Raw genomic sequence first — 24,200 nt, forward strand, 5'->3', positions numbered from 1 at the left:
AAAGAGAGGGCAAGAGGCTGAAATCAGCAAGGATAGTAAGTTAAAGCAGAAGTGTTTTGCAAGTGAAACTTACCCCCAGATGGCAGAAGGCTTTTGTTCCACGTTGATCAAAGCTTCTTGGTCTACTTTCAGTCAAAATGATAGTTCTGCCAGACAGAGCTGGGCTGTAGTGCAGGTGCGTTCAGGGCCTCATGCTGTCTCCAGCTTCACCCGCCTATGTGTCAAGAGAGATGATCTCCAATGACAGAGTCCAGAAAAGCACAAGAGTGAATATATTCAGTTTGTTTGCTGTTCTTTGATCCATTTTGTTAAAGTAGTTTTATCGCTAAATAAAGTCTCCTTCTTGCAAGAAGTGTCACAGATAACCCATTAATAACCATACACTTTGCTTACCTCGGTGCCTCTGTACAGCCTCATGTTTTTCACTAATATGTGAAATTGCAATTCATTTGGGCTCTGGAAACTTGTTGCATTTTTCTTGGGGATTAAGAAGTTGTTTCAGTGAGCATGAAGGTGATGGGACTTGCTAGTTAGGCAGAAGAAGCCATAGACCCTAGGGGTGGTGTTGTGTGTGCTGTGTTTTCATTCATTTCTTTCTCTGACAGGTGGTAAAAGTTCCCATACTAGAATGTTCCCTGTACTTGGACTGCGAATCCTGTCTGGCACTGAAAGATCCCTACTGTGGCTGGTGTGTCCTTCAGGGACGGTAAGATAGATCCCTTTTTCACCTGCAAGGATTTTGGAGGGATAGTGCTTAGGGATTGCCTCTAGTCCCGAATGTCTGTGTGCCTGGATTTAATTTATTTTTACTTCCTTTATGAGATATTCTCTCTAACTTACCATTCCTCTGTCTACCTCCCTGAAACACCACCAGCAGTCACAGTTGCACACAAGGGTATGTTTTAATTGTTTTTTGGGTCTTTGGCCACCACTCACGATGCTCCTGTGCAGTGGATTTCAGCCTGGTTTTAGTCTGGCTGCAGCTCAGACTGTCTCATTTAAAACACAGAGAAACTATCTTACCTCTTCTTCTGGTGTCACACTCTTATTTAGTGCACTCTTTCACTTCTTGCTCCTCTACTGATGTTGCTTACTGAGACTTGGTTTTATTCCAGCGCGTCTGTCTGCTTGCTGGCTTTGTCTCCCTGTAGAATGCCATAGGAACAAGTTTGTGACCCTTGAATCCCAAGCAGTGCCTACCCGTCTATGTTTTGGCAACAGTTCATCCTGTTATTGAAGATGGTGGGAGGCTGGAACTTCATGGCTTGTGTAGCAGCTTCCCCAAGGCTCTAGCAAGGCTTCAGAGAGCCAGTGTCAGCCTGGAAGCCGAACATGTCCTGCTAGGCTGCACAGATCTCACAGGGATTCTTGCTATTTCCCTGCAGGTGCAGCCGTCGCTCTGAGTGCCTGCGGTCCAGGTTGAGCGAGCAGTGGCTCTGGAGCTTTAACTCTACACAGCAGTGTCTCTCTGTCCAGTCGCTAACTCCAGCCAATATCAGCAGAGAGGAAAAGAGAAATGTAAGTGGTGATGATCCTCCGATGATGCCCCAGCATGTAGAAAGTCCCCTGCAAACTCTGAGGAGTCACCAGTCCTCCTGTTGCTTTCAGTGGGGCACTGAATCACTGAGCCTTCAAGCATATGTCTGCCTCGCATAAGGGACTTAACAGCTTGGCTGTACCAGGAGGGAATTTCTTCCCCATAAAACTAAATGCCCTTGCCTGCTCAGAGTTACTGGGTATTCTGGAGTATTTGGTGGCTGCTGGGGTGGGGTCCCTCCTTGGCTTAGTATCTACAAGGTGCCCACGTCTGTGGCTTCACAGTGTTTTTGACACTTGCTGTCAGGAGGATCTGAAAGGAGCTACCCAAAATTATAGCTTCAGTTTGACATCTGAGAGCTGGCAGAAAAGCTAAGAAGGTGCTGCGGTGTTTTGAAGTCTGACATTGTGTCAGGAGGTGGCAAGAACCTGTCTTTTGCTAGAGACTTGGGCAAAGGGGGAAGTTGCCAGTTGCTTGGTGGATGCCAAGTTCAGTTTGTGAATGGCAAGAGATGATGAATGGAACCGTCAGTCCTAGGAGGCATTATAGGAAAATGAGTGCATATGTAGATAACTACTTTATGGGGCTCTTACTTTGAAAAAAATAGAACAAGAAAATCAGATGAAATAAAGAAGAATGTGTTAGAGGGCAAATTATTTACCGGATGTTACTGAATTGGTAGATATTCTTGGCTATCTCGGACTTACCTTCCCTGCGTGAGGAAGAATTTTACTCATGTTACTTTGAAGATTATGAAAGCCCAGCAGTCCTGACAGAGTCAGGAATCATGTGTCCTTCTCCAGATCCCAGCCAAGCACCAGCTTTGCCAACAGGAGCAGGTCAGTGAAATGCTTTAAATGGAGCATGATAGCTCTGATAACATTGTTGGGAGAAAGTATGTTGTAGGTCCATCAGATTGCCAGGATTAACAGCCACGAATGTATGTGGTCTGTCAGCAGGTGTTCATTTCATTCTTCATAATATGTGTGCTGTCTACTTGTGTGTCACACACATCCTGTGCTGTTTTGGGCTGTTGCCAAATTCCAATGCCAAATTCTGGCAGTTGGAAAGGAGATCCTGCTTGAAGGGTTATATGCAAATCTGAACATGATCTGAAATGCAGTCTAGAGTGGTTTGGCTGGTTTGTCATAAATCTGGAGAGAGATCTCTCCTAAATACTGCTTCATTATTTAAATCAAACAAAATGCAAGCCTTCTTAAAATCCATGTAGTAGTGGGAGAAGGAAGTACATGTAAGGAAAGGCAAGAGACCCACAGTCCTCAGAGTTAGAAATTACTCCATAATGCAGCACAACCTCAGAAAATACATAGTCAGGCTTCTATTACTGTGAACAATAACTGGCTAAGTACTGCTAATTGGCCACTCTAAAGAACCCGGAGAGTTCTCAGGTTGTAGTCTTTGCATTGGATTTTACCCAGCCTGTCAGTGTGAGCTTTGATGAGCTGATCTCTTCAAAGAGCTTGTTCATCTCTAGTAAAAGGCAGGTGCCAGCTGGGAAGCATTCCACATAGTTCACCTAAGTGGCTAAACAGATTTTCTGTGCAAGTATGCAATAGCTAGTAGGTCTGAAGCAATCTCCGTGGACATAACATGACAGCAGAACCCAGCTAACACACTCATGCAATCTCAAACTCCTTCATTTTCAATGTTATTTACAGTATTATCCTGTCTGGCTTTCACACTGCTTTTGTCTGGAACAAGCCAGCCAGGTCTCCATTCAGGGTGGTCAGGCACAGAAGGAAAGGGCTTTCTGCACTGCCACTACAGGCAGAGTGTGCAGGATTGGCTTCCCTGTTTAGCTCTGCAAATATGGGCTTCAATTTAAGCACAGTTGTGAAAAATCAGTGTAGCTAAAGCCATAGTCTAGTTCTTACTATTCCAGGCTTCAGATACTCCTATTTACTCCTTCACAGGCCAGTCTTGCTTTTATTTCAAGACTCCATAAATGCTTTGCCTTTGTTACTTTCATATTGCATCTCTGAGGTTTAACAAATTGCTTCCGTTTTTATTTATGAGCCTGAACTTGCTCATGGATGGTTTGTGTCCGTTTGATCTATTTGTGTTGTCCTTTTGCTTCCACAGCTCTTCTCCCACGCGGTGAACGGCCAGGCATTCTTAGTGCAGAGTTCTGCCATGTTAACTGTGTCAACTTTTCCTTTGCCTTCCTCTCGCCTTCGCTGTATTGCTAACCCTGCTTTGCATGGCTTCCTTGCTCTGCTAAGATGAATTTGAAGCTGGTAACCAGAATCATAGACTGTTTTTTAAATGAGGTCTCATCAGGGCCTTAGATACTGGCACTTTCCTATTCCTACTTATAATACTTTTCCCAGCTTACTAAAATATTTGCGTTTTTTCAGCTTTGTTTTAAAGGTTGCATACCAGCTCATCTGTCACTTTAAGCTGTTGAGCTTCAAGTCGATAGCAGAAACTCTTGCTCTGAATTTGCCAGTGCTTGACCTCACCTTCTGTGCTGTTGAATAGCGTTATTGGCAGTCATGGGAAGTAATGGCCTTTTTGGAGAAAGGAATATTTATAAATATGGTGTCATAACCATGAAATCTTAGGAGGTGTTAGCCCTTCCACCACTGCCACATGCAATCTCCTCTATGACAGTGGTGACAGTACTGCAGTGACTCCTGCCTCCAGCTGCATATGATACTCTTATTTTCTTCTGTTTGTGGGTTTTCATACACACCTCATCATCAGCTGTTTTACTAGCATACTGCTGCACTTATCATTCTGTAAGGAGCCCAGCTTAGGCCTGACTGATCCGTCACCAGTCATGTTAATTGTTTTGTGGTCAGTAGAGCTTGTTTGCAAGAGGAGGTCTGAATTCTGTGAGATGAATGATGGACAAGCTTCTTGTCACTTATTTTTATAGCAAGCTGTCTTGGAGAAATCACAGCTCTTGGAGCTGAGCAGAGCATGCAATATGTTCCCATTATTTGGAGAACTAATACCCAACTCTAGAGTTGGAGGCATTTGTCTGGAACAAGATTAATTAGCTGGTTTACTACTGTCATATGCAGAGTATCTCCTTCAGGCTCATGCTGTCAGCTGCAGTAAGTTTTGACCATCTCTGCAGCTATTTGGTCTTTCAGAAAACAGTGATAGTCTCTTCCTAAAGAGAACTGGGCTGTCCTGAGGCTTGTACTTGACATGAGACCTAGATTTAAAGCAGATAAGCCTTCAGTCATTGCAAGTGAGATTACAGGTCTTCTAAATCTCTTCACTGACTCACTTAGTCTGGACATAGAACAAAGCTCTCAAGGTGAAGCAGTATGTGGAAGGGCATGTCAGTTCTAAGGGTTTGGTTTTCCTTTAGATGACAAAGGAAAGCAATCAGCTTTGAGCCTGGAATAGTATGTCTTCCTCTAATACAGAGGTGACAGTGGAATTGCAGAAGATAAAGATGGAGGGATCTTCAGACTAGTCCCATGGGTTGGCAAGAGCTGTCATAAACTACTCCTGACAAACTTGTCCAACCTGTTTTTAGTGTCCGTAGGATAATGCAGTGATTGAGATGCTAGGAGCATGGAAAGGAATCTGTCTCCATGTTTGACAGTATCTTTTCTCAAGCAAGCTGTGTCACTTAACAGTATGACAGACTTCTAGTGGCTCCATTGCTAAGAAATTTTTATTTTCGTTTTCAGATCATGTCACCATAAAGCTCGTAGTGCGTTTCCATGACATCTTCATTGCTTCTGTGGACTTCTCTTTCTATGACTGTGCTGCAGTGGCCCTGATGTGGAAATCGGCACCGTGAGCACTTGCTTTTTGTTGTCTGTAGTTATAGGGAGGGTGGCTGTCCCTTCTGGGTTGTCTTAGCAGCTGCTTTTCTATCATTGTTCCAGGTGCCAGAAGTGTGTGAGCAGTCTCTGGGGATGTAACTGGTGTATCCAGCAGCACCTCTGCACCCACAAAGCAGCCTGTGAGGAAGGAACAATTATCTACAATGAAAGGGTGCGTCTCCTCACTCCTAGACATATGTGCTATAACAGCCTCAGCGAGTTGCAGTGAATCGGATCTCTCCTCGGGTAAAATAGCATCTGTTAGTCACGTCAAGCAAGGAAGCGAGCTGTTGGCACAAAGCCTCACCTTGGAGTGACAGAAGCTTCTACATCCCTGATGCTACAGGGTCTTGCTAGGTTTTGGGGGCAGTGCCATCAGATGAAGGAGGTCACACTTCTCCTGGTGTTATCCAGCCTGTGTTTTCAAAGCGGGGGACAAGAGCAAGCTGGCAGGGAGGCTGCGTGTGGGGAGGTGGAACAGATGCCCAGTTTGTGGCTGCCACTGGTCATCTTGCAGTTTTGTGGGGGATGAAGTCAGGCAGGCGCAGGCCTCCCTCAGAGGAGAGGTGAGTGCAGGCATCTGTGGGAAGAGGGGATGTTGCTGGATCTTGTGCACTGTGAGCATTCCCCAGACCCATCCCAAGACAAGGTGGTATGAGATGTGGCTCTCACTGAAATCCAGAGGGTGAAGCAGCCTCTTGTGAACACTGCTACAGGAAATAACATGGAGTGTTTTTCTGCTTGGGTTTTATTCTGGTTGTTTCTCTCTTCTCACCCCACTGTATTGTTTTTCTCTAGGCGCAGATCCCAACCTCAAGTGTGTTTCCTTCTTCAGCAGCTCCCCTCACCAAGTCCTCTACCACAGCCTCAAACATGGCCACAAAACCCGTCACTCCCCCTGTGCATGCGGTACCAAGCGCTGTGCCCCCCACGGAGCCCAACCTTGTCACGCTCTCCACAGCCTTGGATATGACAACTAAGCCTACAGAAACCCTCAGCTATACATACTTGACTCTCTCAACTGAAGCAGCCTCTCTCCAGGCTGTCACAGAATCCCCTCTGCCACCACCAGCAGACAAACCTGCTGTCACTGTGCCGGAGACAACTTCTCCTGCTGCATCTGTCCTTGCCAGCCCATCCAAAAACATGGATCACGCAGCTTTGCCCACCGAAGGGCCAGCCACTGGCCGGGAGCCGCAGCACACCGACCCACCCACCACCCTAGTGGGTAGTCCTCTGCACACATCTGCAGCAGCAGTAACACCTTCCCCTCACGTCACTGGTTTCAAGTGGCCTCCGAGTTCTTTTCCCAGCACAGAGGCACTGACGTCTGCCATCCCATCTCCCCAGACCCCCAGCCAGGTGCCGAGGGGCCCCGCTGCCTCGGACTCTCCCGCACTGCTGGGAACTGAACTACCTGCTTCAGAGCTCCCACCATCAGCTCCCCCAGACTGGCTGCTGGAGGAAGGCACAGAGCTCCAGGACACAGAGGACTGGATGGATTTCCTGCAGGCTGAGAATGACACATCTCCCTTCTCTGCTTCTACTCTGCTGTCGGGTGATGGCGATTCTTCAGAGAGGGATGTCCCTGACTTCCCCAGGATCCTCCACCCTGACCTCGACTATCAGTATGATGCCCCTGAGTTTTGGGAGGAGGTAAGTTGCGGTGCTGTGAAATTCAGTCTAAGGCTGTAACGCTTTGAAATTTTCATACGGATTGCTGGTCTAGTATTTCAGCGCACAGGAGAGGTGGTGCTTATTGACAGTGTAGAATCCTCTGCCAGTGTAGAAGCTGACCGCTGTTATGTCCAGACTGAGAAGAGGCAGCCTGAGGAAGAAAAATGTGTGCAAAGTTCCCAGGTCCTGTAGAAATGCTGCTGACCTGAAAGTGGCAGCTGCTGTGATGTCCAGCATATTCACGCTTTCTGTTTGCCTCTTTGGGGCTCTTGCATTGTTTTCTTGTAACTTCATGGTAAAGAAGGCACAGCTGTGTCTTTGTTCAGGCAGTGCTTGTTTCTCTGTCAGTGTGTTAGGTTTTGATTCCCTGTATCAGAGCCACGGAGGTCTCTTTCTCTAAAGACCTGTGTTTGTTTTCAGAATGAAGAGCTTAGCTGGGGTCCAGATGCATGTCCTTGTGTGCAGGGAATCCAGGGATCTTCACTGTTTCCAGTCAACGTGGCAAGGAAGATAACTCTGCTGGGAAAGAATTTCCACCTCTACCAGGTAGTCACCTCAAGGCCATCGGCACTGAGAAACTGTGTTAATGCAGAGCTCTGTTTGGGCAACCTGTCCGCTGCACTGCTAAAAATACGTGTAAGACATGATTGTGGCTCTGCCTAGGTTTCTCCTGTTTGCAGAAATATCAAGAGGAATGACCTACTGTGAATAAAGAATAACATAGCTGGATTTACTGGTGGGGTAGGAGGTTACCCAGAGTACAGGTGTGCACCAACCTGCTGGAGAAGATCTGCATGTGTTTGGATTGTTGCACCTGTGCTGCACTGTAGATGGTATAACTTCCTGCTGGATCTCTGCTGATTGATTGTGTCTCCATAAGTTAAATAAGTAATCTGTTTCCTTTCTGGCATGCCCACGTTAACGTGGCTGTTCCTGTCATACCTGAAACTTCTCTAATGGGGAAAACCACCCTTGGAAACTATGTTTCTTGGGTGTGCCGCTGATAAAATTCTCTTTGCTTCTCAAGACAGAAGACTGATTGAGTAGAACTGCCTCAGAACATGCAGCCCACAAACTAATTGTTACTTTATATGTTAAACCTGATATACTGCACTGCTCAGAGGAGCCGAGCTGGTTACAGATGCATATCAATCTTTTTTACATGAAGTATCTAAGCGATTCAGTGGAAGATTTACAGGGGAGAGAAGAAGAATACACTTAGTGTTTTTTGAAGTGCGCTGCCCTAATCTGTGTACTCCCCTCTTCGTTGCCAAGCTAGTGTTTCAGAGACATAACAGCATAACTTCATGGTCCCAGTGGTTTTTCTATAATTCCTCCTCCTGTGCCGCGTTCTTCCCGCACTGACACACACATGCTCCCTTCTAGGTGTTTTGGTTTTGTGTTGCTTTACCTTTTACACATGGAGGCAGTGACAGCTTAGAGAGCCCTTCAATATGGCATAGAGTTAGCATAACAAAGGGAGTGAGAGGAGCACGCTGCTTGCACAGCAAGTGGCTTGGTAAAAGGTACTGAATTGGAGAGGCAGGAGGACCGCAGTCATTTAGCAGGAAGCTCCGTGGAGTTGAGCAGTGGTGCCATGTGTATCTTCTCTGCAGGACCAGCAGTGGGACTATGAGTGTGTCCTGAATTTGGAGGGGAGAACAGTGGTGATGGATGCATATGTGGAAGGAGAAGAAACAAACCAGTCCCTCTGTTATATCACCTGCCAGATGAACCAGGTGAGTGCTTAGAATACAACGCCGTTCCGGAGTTCACACTGGTGCTGGTTTTGCTCAGCAAAACAGCAGGCTGGAAGGTGAGCTCTTTGGGGGAAAAGCGCATATTTTGCAAAAGTATTTGTAGAATATTTAGCAGTACAGGGCCCTCATCTGTGATACTGCTGCCTGGCAGTACTGGTATCATCAACTTGCAGAAAGATTGTGCAGTCTGAGCCACAGGACCCGTTGCTGTGTTTGCTGTAGTGCGGGATGGTGCCGTCTCTGAATCACCACCCACTGCAACCTGCCAGGACAGTGCCACTTTTGCTTTAGCTTTGAGCTACTGTTGTTCATGATTCTCTGGATCATGACTTCTGTGATGGTGATTCTTTGAGGGGGGAAGCTATTAATACCAATTTTATTCTTCTTAGTGGTGGAAGCTAGCCTGCGGATTGTAGGATTAACAGGCAAAACTAAAACAGCCGCGTACATTTCTGGGCGATGTGTTGATTTTACTTAGGGCAAGATTTGCAAGGAGGGATGGTATTTTTAGTTCATAAACTCAGATAGTTAAGGAAGAGGAGCAACATAGGCTCTTGTGCACACAAGTCCTGCAGACCAATTGTAATCCTACGTTTTCAGCTCTACTGAAATTGCATAAATGCCAGCTTGAGCAGTTTTCTGAGCAGGTGACTAGTAGATAGGAGCTAGCCATTTAGGAGTGCCATTAGGAAGTTAGACTAGTATTGTCATGTTGTTTTCAATGTTCAACCTGGCAAACCAATGCCTGCTACTCTTTCTAGAGCAGAATTCTGTCTGTGTGAACCAGTTAGGGCAGGCTTGTGCTGCCACTGCCCCAGCTAACGCTGCCTTGCCTGTGTTCACGGGAAGCTCCGTACAGGCTGTATGTGCTGGTGTGCTGTGCAGGATGGATGCTGGTGCTGTTTGCCTGTTCAGCTGGCCTGTTTGTGCCTCTATTAAGTTCTTTGTCTTGATGGTCTTTGTCTTTGCAGTACAGTTACACAGCGCCTCAACTCGAATTCAACGCTGTGGTGTTTGTGCAGAGGCGACAACACCTTCGAGTGGACAGTGCTGCAGATCTTTATGGTAGGAGTGCAACACCTCCACAGCAAAAAGACAGCAGATGAGGTGGAAGAGAATTGAGAAATCCTCAAATAAGGCTTTTTCCATCTGCAGTAGACCTATCGCAAGGAAACCAAGGGCAACATACAGCCTTGTTTCTGTTGCTTGTCACAGGGGGAGGGCGGAGGAGAGGGGTCTGTGGAAGACGACAAGTTGCTGGATTGTTCTGTGCCCTGGGGGATACTTGCAGATGCCTCTGAATTTTTTTCCTTTGCAGTGACTTTTTACAACTGCTCTGTGGGACACACTGATTGTAGCCGCTGCCAAACAGCTGACTCAAAGTACAACTGTGTGTGGTGTGGAGGTGACAACCCCAACTGTATCTTCAGGGGCTCCTGCAAGGAAGAGATAGAAGACCTGTGTCCAGCACCTCTCATTCACTCTGTGAGTAACTTGCTAGTGTATTGCACCCAGGGCAAGGAGGGCTCTGTTCTGCAGTTGATACCAAAGACCTGTGAACTCAGAGTGTGAACAGTGCAGCTCAATAATACATTGGCCATCTGAAGAGCAAGTTAGTCCTATTCTACTGTGATCCCTCAGTGTTGTGAGAATGCTAGACTTCTATGCTGGGCTTTCAGTTTGCTGGTAGAGAACAGTGGGGAAAGATATATTTGTGTCTTGTGCAAACCGAAACAGGCACACCGGAAGGAACACAACCATTCAGGAGCTGGGAAAGGGTCCACAAATTGGATCTTCCAACTGTCCCGAGCCAGACCCTGAAATAGGTTGGCCCAACTGAGCCTGGGACAAAGGAGGGCAAAACCTAATGGCAACAGCACAGCAAGGGTGGGAGAGGCATGACAGATCGCTGGAATTAATTATTTTGTCTGTTTATTTTAAATGTTTCTTGCTAACTGCCACATGACAAGTGTCTGTAGCCATGTGTCCCTTTTGCTGTCAGCTTGTCCTCCCTCTGGTGGCACACAACATCCATGTGCTGCATCTTGTCTCAGTTTATCTTGGTTGCCGCTCAGGGACAGAGCTTTGACGTTTGTGCAGCATGCAATTCATTGTCGTACTGATGCTGAGGGGGGAATGGTGCTTGCTGCTTCAATACTAGTAACATGTATTGGCTTGTGCATTCCCACTCTTCGGCAGAAATGTCCTGTGGAGTGGTCAGCATGTTGATGAGAAGGCAAAGCAGGGCAGTCCTTGCCTTAGAAGTCTATAGCGGATTATCACCTCTGGGGGGGACTGCTGGCAACAGTGAGGTATGGGGAAGAAGGCTCTGACTGTGGTGTTCTTTATGGCCTTTCTTCTGATGAGGGTGCAGCCTGTTGTTGGTCCAAGCCAGTAAAAGGAATCCATAGCAGTGAACCAGCTAGGCAGTTTGTAATGGGGCAGATGAAGGGCCCTGTGCTGTAGATCAGTCGCCAGACTGCAGGGGTCTGAGATACTGTGACATTTACACGTGCGCGGATGTCTTTGCAGGTGTACCCCCTGTCTGGACCAGTGGAAGGTGGCACTAGAATCACCATCACTGGCTCAAACCTCGGGCAGAAACATCAAGACATTGCAGAAACTGTCACTGTTGCAGGAATTCCCTGTGCCGTAGATGCTCAAGAGTATGAGATCTCTAGCAGGTAGAGTATCTGTGAAACCTCCTCCCGGAGGCAGGTGCTGGCTTTTCCCTTGGCTGCTGACACCAGCCTGAGATGTCATTGCCTTTGCTGTAGCAGGTATTGAGCCTTGCCCATTCCCCAGGGAATGCCCCTGAGTAAGGTCAATGTCTGATTAGTTACTCGGGCAGTGACCTTAGAGAGATAGTTGTGTACAAGGCGATGGCCAAATGGTGCTGTCGCATACCGACCACGCTGCCAGCACAGAGCCCGCAGGCCAGCCAGATCAGGCAGTCACAGGCTCGGAACCGTGCAGTTTCATGGGAGTCTCTCCCAGTCACAGGGTGATTTTAACAAAGCGAAGGACATGGGTTGTGCAAGTGTCACTGCCAGGAAAATATCCTGACCGTGTTAACACAGGGTGAGGATGGGAATGCATGGCTGGAGGTACGGCACAGATTCTTGCCTCTGCTTGAACGGGCACACCCCTAGACTGCCATTCTTCACTTGCCAGCCAGACTTCTACCTCCCAGAAACAAACCCAATGAAAGGACCCTCTCAACTAGGGACAGACTAGGGAGTCCTGGTGGGCCTTATGCCATCCTGCTGGTGGCTAGAAGTGCCTGGCAGGTCACACAGTGCTTGTAAAAGTAGTGGCAAGGAGGAGGATGAGAAGCAGAAAGACCTGTCCTGCTGATGCCAGCTATGTCAGTAATAGAGAACTGGGTATCTGGTGTGTCTGGTCAGGGCAGGACCACAAAACTAGGCAGTGTAGTCAGGTGTTGCGGGAGGTGTGACTGGGGGATAGCTAGGAAACGAGTAGAAAGGGCGATTTGTGTAGTTGGCCTGTGGCAGGGCAAGTGGGTGGGAGCCTTGGACAAGGGAGGGAGAGGAGCCAAGCAACCGACAGGAGAAGAGGAGAGCAATTGTGAGTAACCTCTCATCAGAGCTATCACAAACCCATATTTTTCCATTCCATGGTAGCAGTAGTTGTAGCACCCTTTTCTCTGGGAGCCAGGTAAGATCCTGCTGGGAAATGGCCTGCTGTGTTGAGCAGTGTTGTCCCGTCTGTGCGCCTTGTTTGTCTGGATCCATCTGCTTTCTGTTTTCATCCTAGAATTAGAGCATAATCTTTCTGGGGTTAGCACTGTCTTTGTTCTGTATCTGTAAATCACCTGGCATCACAGGGTCCTGGCTTGGGACTGCCCTGGCTCAGTTCAAATTCCTGAGCCTTTTTGGTTGAGGGGATATAGCTGTGAACCTGGAACCCACTCCTGAGCAAGGCCCAGACACGATTAATCTCCTATCGGGTGGGAAGGCTGGGAAGTCTCCTGCAGAGTAGTTTTTCTGTTAGCATATCAGTGCTGTAACACAGGATTCCTTGCTGCCCTGTTCCAAGTACCACCTGACTCTTCATCTTGTTGGCATCTCCCATACCAAATTATGGCTGGGGAGAATGGGTGGTGCTGATCAGGGGATCCTGGCTGGTTCCAGAGGCCTTGGCTGAAGGCCAGCACCAGCTGAACCTACAGTCCTGAGTTTTCTTCTGCATCAGCCACAGTGCTAACGCGTGGATTGACCACTGCGAGCTTGGGGTCACTCCACATGTGGCTGACTTGATCAACTCTGGACAACAGAGTTCTTGGACTCTTCATGTGTCTGTGATGTGGTGGGTTTCATCCTGTCTGTCCCAGAAATTTTGGATAGGATAGGCCTGTTTGGAACTGCCCCCTGCTTTTTTCTGCTGCACCTATTCCAGCTTTTAAAGGTGTTTCTCAATGTTTGGTTGTGTATTCTGAGCATGTGTTAAGACTGAAAGGAGAAAGGCGCTGTGGTTGCTAGGTGGTTTTAGGACACGATGCAATGGATACAGCTCATCTGCTCTTCCACGGTGTGACACTGTTCTTGGATTGCCCTGCAGTATTGTATGCGTCACTGGCGGGAGCTGGACGGAGAGATTTGGGCACATTGTGGTGGAAGTGCCTGGAGGAGGACGTGGCGTTTCTGGGCATATTTTCACCTATCAGGTAATGTAGCTATTGCTTCTGTAATACCTCTCCCTGTTCTTCCAGTGTCTCTGCTAAATGGCTATTGCATTAACTTAGGGGACTCTACCAGGCACTCGCTACTGGTATTTTTATCTGACTTTTCTGGTGTTTGTGTTGTGGGACGTTTTGGGGAGAGAATTTCTTGTTTTGTTTTTTCTTTGCCCCCCCCCCCCCCCCCCCCTTTAGATTATAAGAACAGCAGTACTGAGTAACACTAAAGATTCTGTAGTCTAGTGAGGTTTGTTTTTTTTTTTTTAAATTGACAATGGTCACTTAAATGCTTAAAGAAAAAGGAAAAGTACAGGGTGCCTTTCTGATTTGGAGATACATTTTTTTTTTATTGATTACTTAACATCTTACCAAGAATTATGACTTTTTTTTAATTAATTTGCAAACTGCTACTTGAACATACTTTTAGCATCTGACCTTCAGCAGCAGCTGGTAGCAGTTAAGTCCAAAGTTACTGTGCATTGTGTGGAGAAATATTTCCTATAATTTTTAAACACATTTCTGATAACTTGTTGATATCTTAAACCCAACAACTATGAAATAATATGTAAGTAGTTTTGGGATACAATTACTTGCTTTTCATTCTTGCTGTGCAACTTACAAGTTATGTACCTAGTTGCATGTCTCCCCCTTCCATGGGAAGGAGATGCCTGAAAATTCTTAGGCTATTCCATTTTTGGCTGTATAGAACCGTTTTATATACTAGATTATGCTTGTTGCTCTTGGTTTTAGTTTTATTATCACCATTTTGAGGCAGGGTGATGAGGACTGCATACTAATAATCAAGATGTGAATGCAAAAGGAATTTTTAATGTGGCATAAAAATCTTTTTTTATTCCCAGTAATTTCCTTCCCAGTAATTCCTACTACTTGGTGTGGTTTTGTTGAAATCTGTGCTCACAGCTGGTAGAGTTGTTACAGGTACCAAAGCACTCTTGAATGGGCAGGAGCTATTTTGGAACTCAGGACTGTTTATGTATGGTTGGGTTGGGTTTTTTTGCTCCAGTCTCCTTGCTCCTTCTCACTTCATGTCTCTTGCTCTTTGTTGATCAGCAGTGACTTGTGCCACTCTGCCTGGTTCCTCTAAATTTTGCTGCAGCTCCTCAGTGGTACTGGTTTTGTTAGTCTGATTAATTTATCAAACTTCATATCTCCTTTCCAGGTCACCTACAAGTATGTTTAACAGCACAGGTCTCAACACAAATTCTTAGGGCTCCCTGCTGGTAATCTTGTCTACTAGACAAACAGACAATTTATTTGCTACCTTGTTTTTCCTAACCTGAGTTATTAATCCAGTTACTGATCTGAACAATCCCTTTGAACTGTTAATCCTAGGGTTTGTGTGTGAGGCTCACAGCTCTGCTCTTTGCAGCATCCATCTGCCTTTTGCAGTCTGTGGAAAGGCTGGTCCCTGATTCGTGGTTCTTGCCGGTGTGGTGTGATTGACCCCTCCTCTGTTCTCTGCTCTGTACGGTAGCTGTTGGAGCCTAGCTGAGGCCTGATTGGGATCTGCAGTTTCTATTTGCAGGGCACCGGAGGTCACTGAAAACATGTTCTGCTGTTTCCTTGCCTTGCCTTATCATTTGAGGTCCTTGTCACTCACCTCAGTTTTGGTTTTTTTCTTCCCCCCCCCCCGCCCCCCCCTCTTTTCTAGAACCCAGAGCTGAAATCCATTGTTCCAACTCGGGGCCCCAAAGCGGGAGGAACCTGCCTTACCCTTCTGGGCTCAAAGCTGCTGACTGGGCATCCTAGTGAGATCAGTGTCCTGCTTGGAGACCTCCCTTGCCACATGTAAGATCAGAGCCTGCCAATGTGCTGGCTGTGCACTGCCCTGAGTCCTTCCCAGAGCCCGGGGGGGTGCGATGCTGCCAGGCTCAGCCCTTAGCACAGGCTGTTGGAGCTCTGCTCTCCTCTGTGTTCCAGGAGATCCTCCCCTTGAGGGTCGTGGCAGCAACCTCGACCATCTCACGTTCCTGCCCACGTTCCCATGGATGTGAACAGTGCTACATGGGCTCTGTTCTGCATGTCTCTTGGCAGGACTGTACCCCATTCTGACAGCTCTGCTTTTGCTGATGGGGAACTGCAGTTGGCTCCTGCAGACTAACACTAAGAGCTGCTTGTTCTCTTACGTCCTGGGACACGTATACCTGACAGCACAGCTGGTGAGAAGGTGCACGTGCCTTGGTAGCATGCTTCCAGTCTTTTCAGTCTGGACAGTGGCTGTACCTGCTTTTTGTCCATGTGCTGCTGACTGACAACTGCTCAGCAATTATTGCTTGCTTAGATAAGGCACGAGACCTTTCAGCATTAAATTTAGGAAAATACCAGAAGAGGTTTGCAAACTGTCTGCAAAGAACAAAGCATAGTACTATAAAAATCTGTCTCTGCAGTGGCTCTGTTAATCCCTTGTTCTCTCTTTCGTCTCTCCAAGCCTCTCTGAGATGACGGAGGATCAGTTGGCGTGCCAGACGAGTCCCAGCAATGTGTCTGCGGAACTCCCAGTCACTATCAAATACGGGGACCAAGAGCGGAGACTGGAAGGAACCCTCTTCAGATACACTCTGGATCCCAACATTACTTTTGCAGAGCCACCTAAAAGCTTCCTCAGGTAGAAAGACTGAGTGCACCTTCCCCAGAGCTGTGTGCTGAGGGAGGTACTATGGCACCAGCAGCACCTGTTTATTGAGTTGCACTTTGGAGTAACACCAGGCTTGCAGGGATAAGCATAAGCAGAAGGGTGGGAGCATGGGCAAAACCAAGCTGATGAATAACAGGTGGGTAAGATCAGCTGCTTTTCTCTTTCAGCGGAGGGAGAGTACTCAGAGTTCATGGATACAACTTGGACGTTGTACAGAAACCGAAGATCCGAGTTACAGTTTCTCCATCTGAACGCCGGCGCCGAGGACTGGGACGGTGGCGCAGAATCATCCCAGACACTGAGTGCACCGAGGATGCTCTGTGCAGCGTCCAGCAGGTAGCAATGGCAAAGTGCTCATGAAACTGAGTGCATAAGGGTTGATGTGTTGCTCTGAAGAGGTGGACTTCCTGTCCCTAGGGCTTTTCTCCCTCACTTACTGTTATCTGCTTGGATCGTACCAACGCTCTTGGCCAAGTGGAAGCGTTCTCTGCCAGAGTGCGAGGTTAAGGACTTTCACAAACATTTCTATGAGTTGGGTCTCCCTCTGCTTAGAGGTGTGCAGGACTTGTGATGTGGGACAGAAACAGCAGGGCAGCAGTGCGGAGATAAGAAATCCACAGCTGAGCCAGAGAGCTTGTGTGGCTCAGTATGTCCATGCTCCAGACTCTTCCTTTTGTATAGTTCAGGCCATCTCTCTAGCCCCTGGACTGTCTTTCACTATATCACGAGATACAAAAACAGGCAGAGTTCAGTGAAATTACCAGTTCCACCAACAGTTTCTTCTACTGCCGGTGTCCTGAGATGGATTACTACAGACGTATTGCTGTGATCATCAAAGTCACAGAGCTTGCAGCAGAATTTGCAGAGGTAGAGGGTGTTTGGCAGCCAAAGCACAAGAAGGGCTTGCATTAAATAGTGGAAATTGTAGAGGGCTTCCTGTATGTAAACTGAGAGAATGTGCTCCTGATGCACGTGCATCAATAATAGCTGGGTTTACCCATGTTCTTAGGAAGGCATTTGTGGCTGTAGTGGGGGAAAAAATTTGCTCTAATACTTTTTCACCAAATGTATAAAACATGCAACCAGACAAAGAAATGCCTCTTTCGCAGAAGCATTCAGGCTAGGAAGTCAGCCTTGCATGGAAGGTCTTGGGTCCCCTTCTGTTAGAGCGGGGAGATCTAAAGCTGATGCCTTTCCAGAATTTGCTGCCAGGGGAATGTCAGAGTTGATTCCCACCGCTGAGACCTGGGTGCTTGCAACAAAACCAGTGCTATGAAAACTTTCGTTAGAGGAGCATAGGGAATTCCTCAGATGTTAGATTTTTCCCTCTACAGTTAGGCAGAGTTCTTCTGGCATTGCTCCGGATGAGAGGAGTGCAGAGTGACCTCAGATTTCTCAGGGTTGGGAAGTATTGCAAAGCTGCAGGAGAAGCATTAGTGTCTCATTACTGACACTTCTTTCACCTTTTGCATTTAGTTTGAAGAACCATGTCTTGTTAATTCATCCTACCTGATCCTGTGCAAAACTCCAGCCATTAACCTGCTGTTGCGGAGTGTCCATATCAAACTGGAATTTATTCTGGATAATCTGAGCTTTGATTTCAACTCATTGCATCCCATGCCCTTCTCTTATGAAGTCAACCCCATCCTAAAACCTTTGAACGCTGAAGACCCTGCCAAACCATATCGCCACAAGCCAGGAAGCGTCATCTCTGTGGAGGTAACACAAAAGCCAGCTGGAAATAATGTTCCTTGTGCAAAGTTGTTTGTAACCTGAACGTTTTAAATTGGTGTGGCGCAGCATCCAAGGTTTTAAAGCATTTGACAGGCTTACAGCCTGTCACAGCACATCTACTTTGGCCTATAAGAAATGGCACCTAAGAGGAGGAAAAAAGAGTGTATCAAGCCTCTTGAGCCCATAAATCACTGTGAAGGGCTTCACAGGGTCTGTAGAAAGTTTCGTGCCTTTTTACTTTTAATCCTAATAAACTATTTGTACATGAGATATTAGTACTAAATAAACCCCACATCCTATTCTTAGCTGCCAGCTTTTTCAGAACTTCTTAGAATTCCCCTAAGAGTAACTTAGGAGTAAAAGAGTCCTGGCAGTAGAGAAGATCTGTTACTCGATGAAGGTAGGAAAATCATTCTTTAAAGGTGATACAGAAGGGCAGAGTGGCCAATGTTTTTCTGTGCAAGAAAAAATTTTCTTTTGTATGGAAAAGTACTTTTCTAGTCCAGTACTCATTAAGAAAGTTAATGACTGCAGCTGGAGACACACTTTCTCCACTTGCTCTCTTTTCACATGTGAGTGAAAACTGAGGGTGTGCTAGTCTAGAAATGTCTAGACTGCTGCCACTGGTATTGAGTGCAGTTTGAGAAGACTGAAAGAGAACCAACAAGGTGGAGCTTTCAGAGAGCAAGGAGGTTGATCTACCAACCTGACAGAGCTCTGGGCAAAAGCATGAAAACATTACTGCAGGGTTCCGCTTAGAAAGCATTAAAAAATAAAAACGTAATTAACATCAGTCATTATGGTTTCATTTAAAAAAGAAAAAAGTCTTAGTTCCCCAGAATTTTTACAGGAGATTTGTGTAGCAGGTAACGATAGCATAAATGTGTTATACCTTTGAAAGGCTTTGATTGACTCACCTGAGTGCTTAGGTTAACTGACAGGAGACTTAACTTTTGAAATATATACACGTGGTGTTTGTGTATATGCATACACACAGAATGAAGAGTTGAGCTTAGTCGTGCTGTGGCTGAAGGACCTTAAGAAGATAGGCTATTTATGGCTGTACTTACACAGTGCAGTATAGGTCCTAAAGGTATAGTCTAAATCATATGCAAGTGAATTTTTTTAGGTTACAAAATTAACTTCTGCAGGCAATTCAGCTGTGAGCCTAGTCAGAGAAGAAAAAAGGCTGTTGTCATCCTACAGTCTTGGTCTCCTCCATCTTCTCTGGAGCCATGGAAACAGGGAGTTGTCTTTTCCCTGATTTGGTGTGCTGTTCCACATCTGTTCCAGGGGGAAAATCTAGATCTGGCTATTTCCAAGGATGAAGTTATGGCTATGATTGGGGAAGGAATCTGTGTGGTGAAGACGCTAACAAGGAATCATCTTTACTGTGAGCCTCCCTCCGAGCAGCCAGCTCCGCGGCACCGCACGAAGCGGGAGGGCACAGACTTGCTCCCGGAGTTCACGGTAGGGAATCGGCAGTACCGCAGGAAATCCTGTCATCGGGTGGGAAGTGGAGGAAAGGCAGAAGCCCTGTTGAGGGACAGGGAAGATACTGGTGTGGCAAGAAGCCGCTGCTGCTCTTAGCTCTACTCCTACATGCCAAATATTGCCTGAAAGCAAATGGTATAGCTGGATTCAGCAGCTGGGCTGTGGGATGGCTTTGCTAGAGAGCTGTATGCCACCTGTACCCATTCTGGAGAAGTCCTGTGGCTTTGCATTTCATTGCTGCACTAAGCCAGTGTCGTGGCATGTGCTTTCTTACAGGTGCAGATGGGGAACCTGAACTTCCTCCTGGGCCGAGTGCAGTATGACACAGAAAGCCAGCTCACCTTCCCGCTGGAGGCACAGATTGGTTTGGGTGTTGGTGCATCCTTTGTGGCACTCATTGTTCTGGTCATCGTCTTCATATACAGGTGAGAAACTCTGGTGTTGTATGAGGTCTTTAAGTTCCTCACAACATCATTCAGTAGACGTGGCTGAGTGTGTATTTCTTGGGCCTAAACAAGGTCCCAGTTTTCTTTGTTGTGACAAATTCTGAGCCACTGGTGGTGTTGGATGTATAAGGCATGTTGCCCCTGCTGGTCACAGGAACACTATGGGTCATTCAGAGCCAACACCCCAGCGATGCTCCAAGAGACACATCTAGTTTATGGAGCACTGTTTGGTATCCTGCAGAGATGATGTTCAATAAAAATCACCTCAACAGCAATCACCCTGGAGTCTTTGGCAGCAACACAACAGTTAGCAAGGACAGTCCCTGGCCTAGGGCTGCTGGGAACAATTCTGCTTCTTATTACAGGAGGAAGAGCAAACAGGCTCTGAGGGATTACAAGAAAGTTCAAATCCAGCTGGAAAATCTGGAAACGAGTGTTCGGGACAGATGCAAAAAGGAATTCACAGGTCAGTCACTGAGCTCCTAGGTTCTTGCAGCTTCAGGGAAGCTTGAAGAACCACTCTCAGCCCTACCTCTCTTTCCATTCCTGCATACCTGTTTGGGGAGTTCAGAGCAGGCAATAACTTTATCCTGTGCCAGTGCATTGAAACATATAGCCACATTCTTCCTTTTTTAATTCTTCTGTTTAATCTGGAGTACAGTGATCTGCACAGACCCCTCTGATTCTCCAGTTCATCCTCCAGACTCAGATGCAGAGCTAAAGATCAAGACAGCATACTTGGAGAGATCATAGAATAGTTGAATTACGCCCCGTGTTCTGGGCCTGCAAACCTTGTATTTCAGCCCCTTACAGCAGTGAGCCCTTATGTGGGAGACCTGAGGCTCCGAAACTGTGCAGGTGACTCAGACTGTAATCTCCAAGCGATGTGAGAAGCAGTGAGGAGCAGGAGATCTCTAATACTCTAGCTCTAATGTAGGTAATGCCTGTAACCACAGATCTGTGCTGAACGGTGGCTTCTTTATAAAACTGGAAACCAGCCCCTGACTGTAAATGAGAATAATCACCAAATTCACGTTTGGGTTCCTCCCCAAGCCTGGAAGTTTCCTCATGCAGTTTCTCCCAGTGCCTAGTCTAGTTTTACATGTTCTAGCAATGGGACCCAAATGTGACTCTTCCTGACAGGAAACATCCGTCGTCTCTGTCCCATCCTGCTGGCCCTGGCTCCTGCATCATCTCGTGCTCTGCACCGTCAGTTGTGTGATCATGTACTCAACCTCATGGGTGTTTCCTTTCCCTCAGACCTGATGACTGAGATGATGGACCTCACAAGTGACCTTGTGGGCACAGGAATCCCCTTCTTGGACTACAAGTCCTATGCAGAACGCATTTTCTTCCCGGGCCACCGTGAGTCACCGCTGCAAAGGGACCTGGACATCCCTGAGTGCCGGCGCCAAACTGTGGAGCAGGGATTGGTCCAGCTCTCCAACCTGCTCAACAGCAAGCTCTTCCTCACCAAGGTAACTTACGTTCCTCTCCCTGCCTGCAGCCTGCTGTGGGGTCAGGGCCATGTCACTGGCAGCTGGTGGCAGGAATTGGGCAGTGTCTGTTAAAGTTCACTCCTGAATAAGCTCCCTGCGGCGCCACTACTTCCAAGGGCCAGTAGCTGTGACTTGTTTTCAGCAGATTCACACACTGGCTTATCTCTCTCCCCACCAGTTCATCCACACTCTGGAAATCCAGCGCACTTTCTCTCCAAGAGATCGGGCTTACGTGGCATCATTGCTCACTGTGTCACTGCATGGGAAGCTGGAGTACTTCACCGACATCCTCAAAACACTCCTGAATGACCTTGTGGAGCAGTATGTGGCCAAGAACCCCAAGCTGATGCTGCGGAGGTGAGCCAGCTATGGTCCCACTGCTAGCTGCCTGAGGGGACAGAGCCTTTCTGCCCAGCTGGCAAGCTCTGAAGTTCCTGTGAGTAGGATAGCATCATGGCATGGGCTGCAATTTTAAGACCAGTGTGTATCCAGACAGCATGCATCAAATGGGAGGAAGCAGTAACGACAGCCCTCTCTCCAGTCCCCAGCTGGTAGGGAATATAGCAGGAAAGGTGTGAAAAGGGGAGGAAGCTGGAGTTGCCTACCTCAAATTCCTCTTCTTTTGAAGCTGCTGTGCATTAACTCTCTCCTTGTGTTCAGGTGCTATGGCTCTGCCAAGTCTGCTAATCATGCTTTGCTGTTTAGAGGTCTCTGGGCTCGCAGTTGTGCCATGTTTGGAAGCTAAACTGAAATATCTCCTGCGTTTGGATTCCCATTAGCCTCCTGTCTGGTCCATCCTCCTGGTCTGAACAAACTCCCTTGTTTGAGGCCTGCCAGAGGCTTTCCTCTGTCCCCTGCTTGCTTGTCTCTCCATTTCTGTAATTTGGTGCCTCCTTCAGGCTGAAAAGTGCCTCACAGAAGTAGTACCAAAAGCATTAACCTCACTGGTCTCTAAAGTCCTTTTTTCATTTCCCTCTGCTTTGAGCCTGTATCATCATTTAGTGTGCTTTCTTCTCAAGGGGAGTGACCTTTATCTCCAGATCCCTCCCTACTCTGCACTGTATTCCTGTGACCAGCCTCATGCTCTCTTTCAGGACAGAAACTGTGGTAGAGAAGCTGTTAACCAACTGGATGTCCATCTGCCTGTACGCATTTGTGAGGGTGAGCTCTTTGTCCCTTTGTGATATGGAGAGGCCAAACAAGGGGAAACAGGCACAGCTTTGCTCTGTGTCTCGCTCCTAGGTGAAATAGTGCCAGTCATCCTGTATTTCAGGGTGAGGAATGAGAACCGGGCTGTTCACTGGGAACAGGGATGCTTAAATCAGCATTCATAGCACTCATCGTTTCCAGGATGTCTTGCCGGATCATGGAGGGTTCGGTGTAGCTCCTTTTTCTTGAGACACGCTGGCCATAGGCTGGTCTGTGAGTGGGGAGGACAGATTCTGATCCAATTCCTTTCCTGCGGGGGGGGGTGGGGTTGGCAAGGATAGTCTCCCAGATCAGTGACATGGAGGCAGAGCAGTGCCTTGGTCTTGTGCATCCACATGGTAGTTGGCCCACGCGCTTTCCCCATGCCTGGAAAAGGAGCCGTCGGCAGAGGCTCTGTCTTTGCCTGCTGTGGCTCAGCTGCTGTATCCTCGGTCCTGCTTCTCCTTTGCTTGGGTGTCCCTGTTTCCAAGCTGTTGGGCTCGGCTGGGAGGAGCGAGCTGAATTTCCCTCAGGTGAAACTCTTTCCTTCCTGTGCCAGGATTCTGTTGGGGAGCCCCTTTACATGCTGTTTCGAGGAATCAAGCACCAGGTGGACAAAGGGCCGGTCGACTGGGTGACAGGGAAAGCCAAATATACCCTGAATGACAACCGCCTTTTGAGAGAGGACCTGGAGTACCGTACTCTGGTAAGAACCACGGGTTTTGTTCCCTCTGGGTGCGACAGGGCTGAATGTCTCTGCTCCCATTATTGAGGCAGAAGTGCAGCATCCTGCCACTGTCTCCTGGGAGCCAGGTTTATCCCAGCAGCACAACTCCACAGATGAGCAAGAGCTCTGCTAAATCAGGCACTTTTGCCCTAGGCTGATAGGAACCTTCCCACAAGTATGTGCTACAGTATACACCTGGTGTATGTGCTGTGCTATGTGTCTAGAAATAAGGGGATGAAATTACTGATGGCGCGTTTAAACCCCTCCCCAACGCCTTTGAACTGGCTTCTAGCTCTTGACAAAAGACTGAGAACAGGGTGTTTAACATCTGTGATGTTTTCTTTTCTGAAACTCTTCCAGTGAAAGGACTAGCTGTTAACTTGCCTTAATGCTGACCATCAAAGGTGTAAATGTGTCAGATGAAATCTTACCAGCTGAGTAGCTGTGACCTTTTCTTTTCTTCCCCAGACCTTAAATGCTTTGACCCAAGCAGGAGTTGCTGCAGGAGGGGCAGAGGACTCCCAAGGGATTTCTGCAAAAGTGCTAGACTGTGACACCATAACACAGGTGAAGGAGAAAATCCTAGATCAGATCTATAAAGGGACACCGTACTGTCACCGACCAGACCCAGACACCCTGGACCTCGGTGAGCAGAACTCCTTGGTGCCAAAACCCAGTGAGGAAGTGGAAGAGTGGTCGTTGCAATCTGTGCACAGCACCCTGGCAGGCACGATGCTTGTCGTGCTCTGCTGAGCATGCAGAGTCACTGACCAAAGATCTTGCGCTCTGGCTGGACACAACAGGGCACGATGCAGGAAGGAGGTTTACAGCAAGAGGCAGGGGTGGGAAAAAAGCAGTTGGGTCCAGCCCCTTCCATTTCATGGTGTTCTTTGCCAGACTTAGACCATGGCAATGGCTTGGGCAAGGGGACTGCAGGGGAAAAAAAGCATGAAAAATGTGTAGGAGGGGAG

At 47.5% G+C, this 24,200-nt stretch overlaps 1 protein-coding gene across 2 annotated transcripts in view; it reads left to right on the forward strand.

Annotated features, from left to right (window-relative positions):
• Window positions 1-24,200, forward strand: part of PLXNB1 (plexin B1) — an 82,091-nt gene that overhangs the window by 48,488 nt on the left and 9,403 nt on the right. For both annotated transcript variants that reach the window (XM_055709353.1, XM_055709354.1), the window contains 24 exons: window positions 606-706; window positions 1,386-1,518; window positions 2,220-2,376; window positions 5,212-5,320; window positions 5,413-5,521; window positions 6,148-7,005; window positions 7,447-7,572; window positions 8,643-8,765; window positions 9,758-9,851; window positions 10,105-10,271; window positions 11,319-11,470; window positions 13,368-13,473; window positions 15,158-15,294; window positions 15,935-16,111; window positions 16,309-16,477; window positions 17,618-17,860; window positions 19,169-19,345; window positions 19,646-19,794; window positions 20,181-20,281; window positions 21,076-21,293; window positions 21,493-21,671; window positions 22,409-22,475; window positions 23,062-23,208; window positions 23,698-23,875. In XM_055709353.1, the coding sequence (XP_055565328.1) occupies window positions 606-706; window positions 1,386-1,518; window positions 2,220-2,376; window positions 5,212-5,320; window positions 5,413-5,521; window positions 6,148-7,005; window positions 7,447-7,572; window positions 8,643-8,765; window positions 9,758-9,851; window positions 10,105-10,271; window positions 11,319-11,470; window positions 13,368-13,473; window positions 15,158-15,294; window positions 15,935-16,111; window positions 16,309-16,477; window positions 17,618-17,860; window positions 19,169-19,345; window positions 19,646-19,794; window positions 20,181-20,281; window positions 21,076-21,293; window positions 21,493-21,671; window positions 22,409-22,475; window positions 23,062-23,208; window positions 23,698-23,875 (4,177 nt within the window). The remainder of the gene's footprint in view (window positions 1-605; window positions 707-1,385; window positions 1,519-2,219; window positions 2,377-5,211; window positions 5,321-5,412; window positions 5,522-6,147; window positions 7,006-7,446; window positions 7,573-8,642; window positions 8,766-9,757; window positions 9,852-10,104; window positions 10,272-11,318; window positions 11,471-13,367; window positions 13,474-15,157; window positions 15,295-15,934; window positions 16,112-16,308; window positions 16,478-17,617; window positions 17,861-19,168; window positions 19,346-19,645; window positions 19,795-20,180; window positions 20,282-21,075; window positions 21,294-21,492; window positions 21,672-22,408; window positions 22,476-23,061; window positions 23,209-23,697; window positions 23,876-24,200) is intronic.

The sequence above is a fragment of the Falco cherrug genome, chromosome 4 (assembly GCF_023634085.1).
Source record: "Falco cherrug isolate bFalChe1 chromosome 4, bFalChe1.pri, whole genome shotgun sequence".
NCBI classification, from domain to species: Eukaryota; Metazoa; Chordata; class Aves; order Falconiformes; family Falconidae; genus Falco; species Falco cherrug.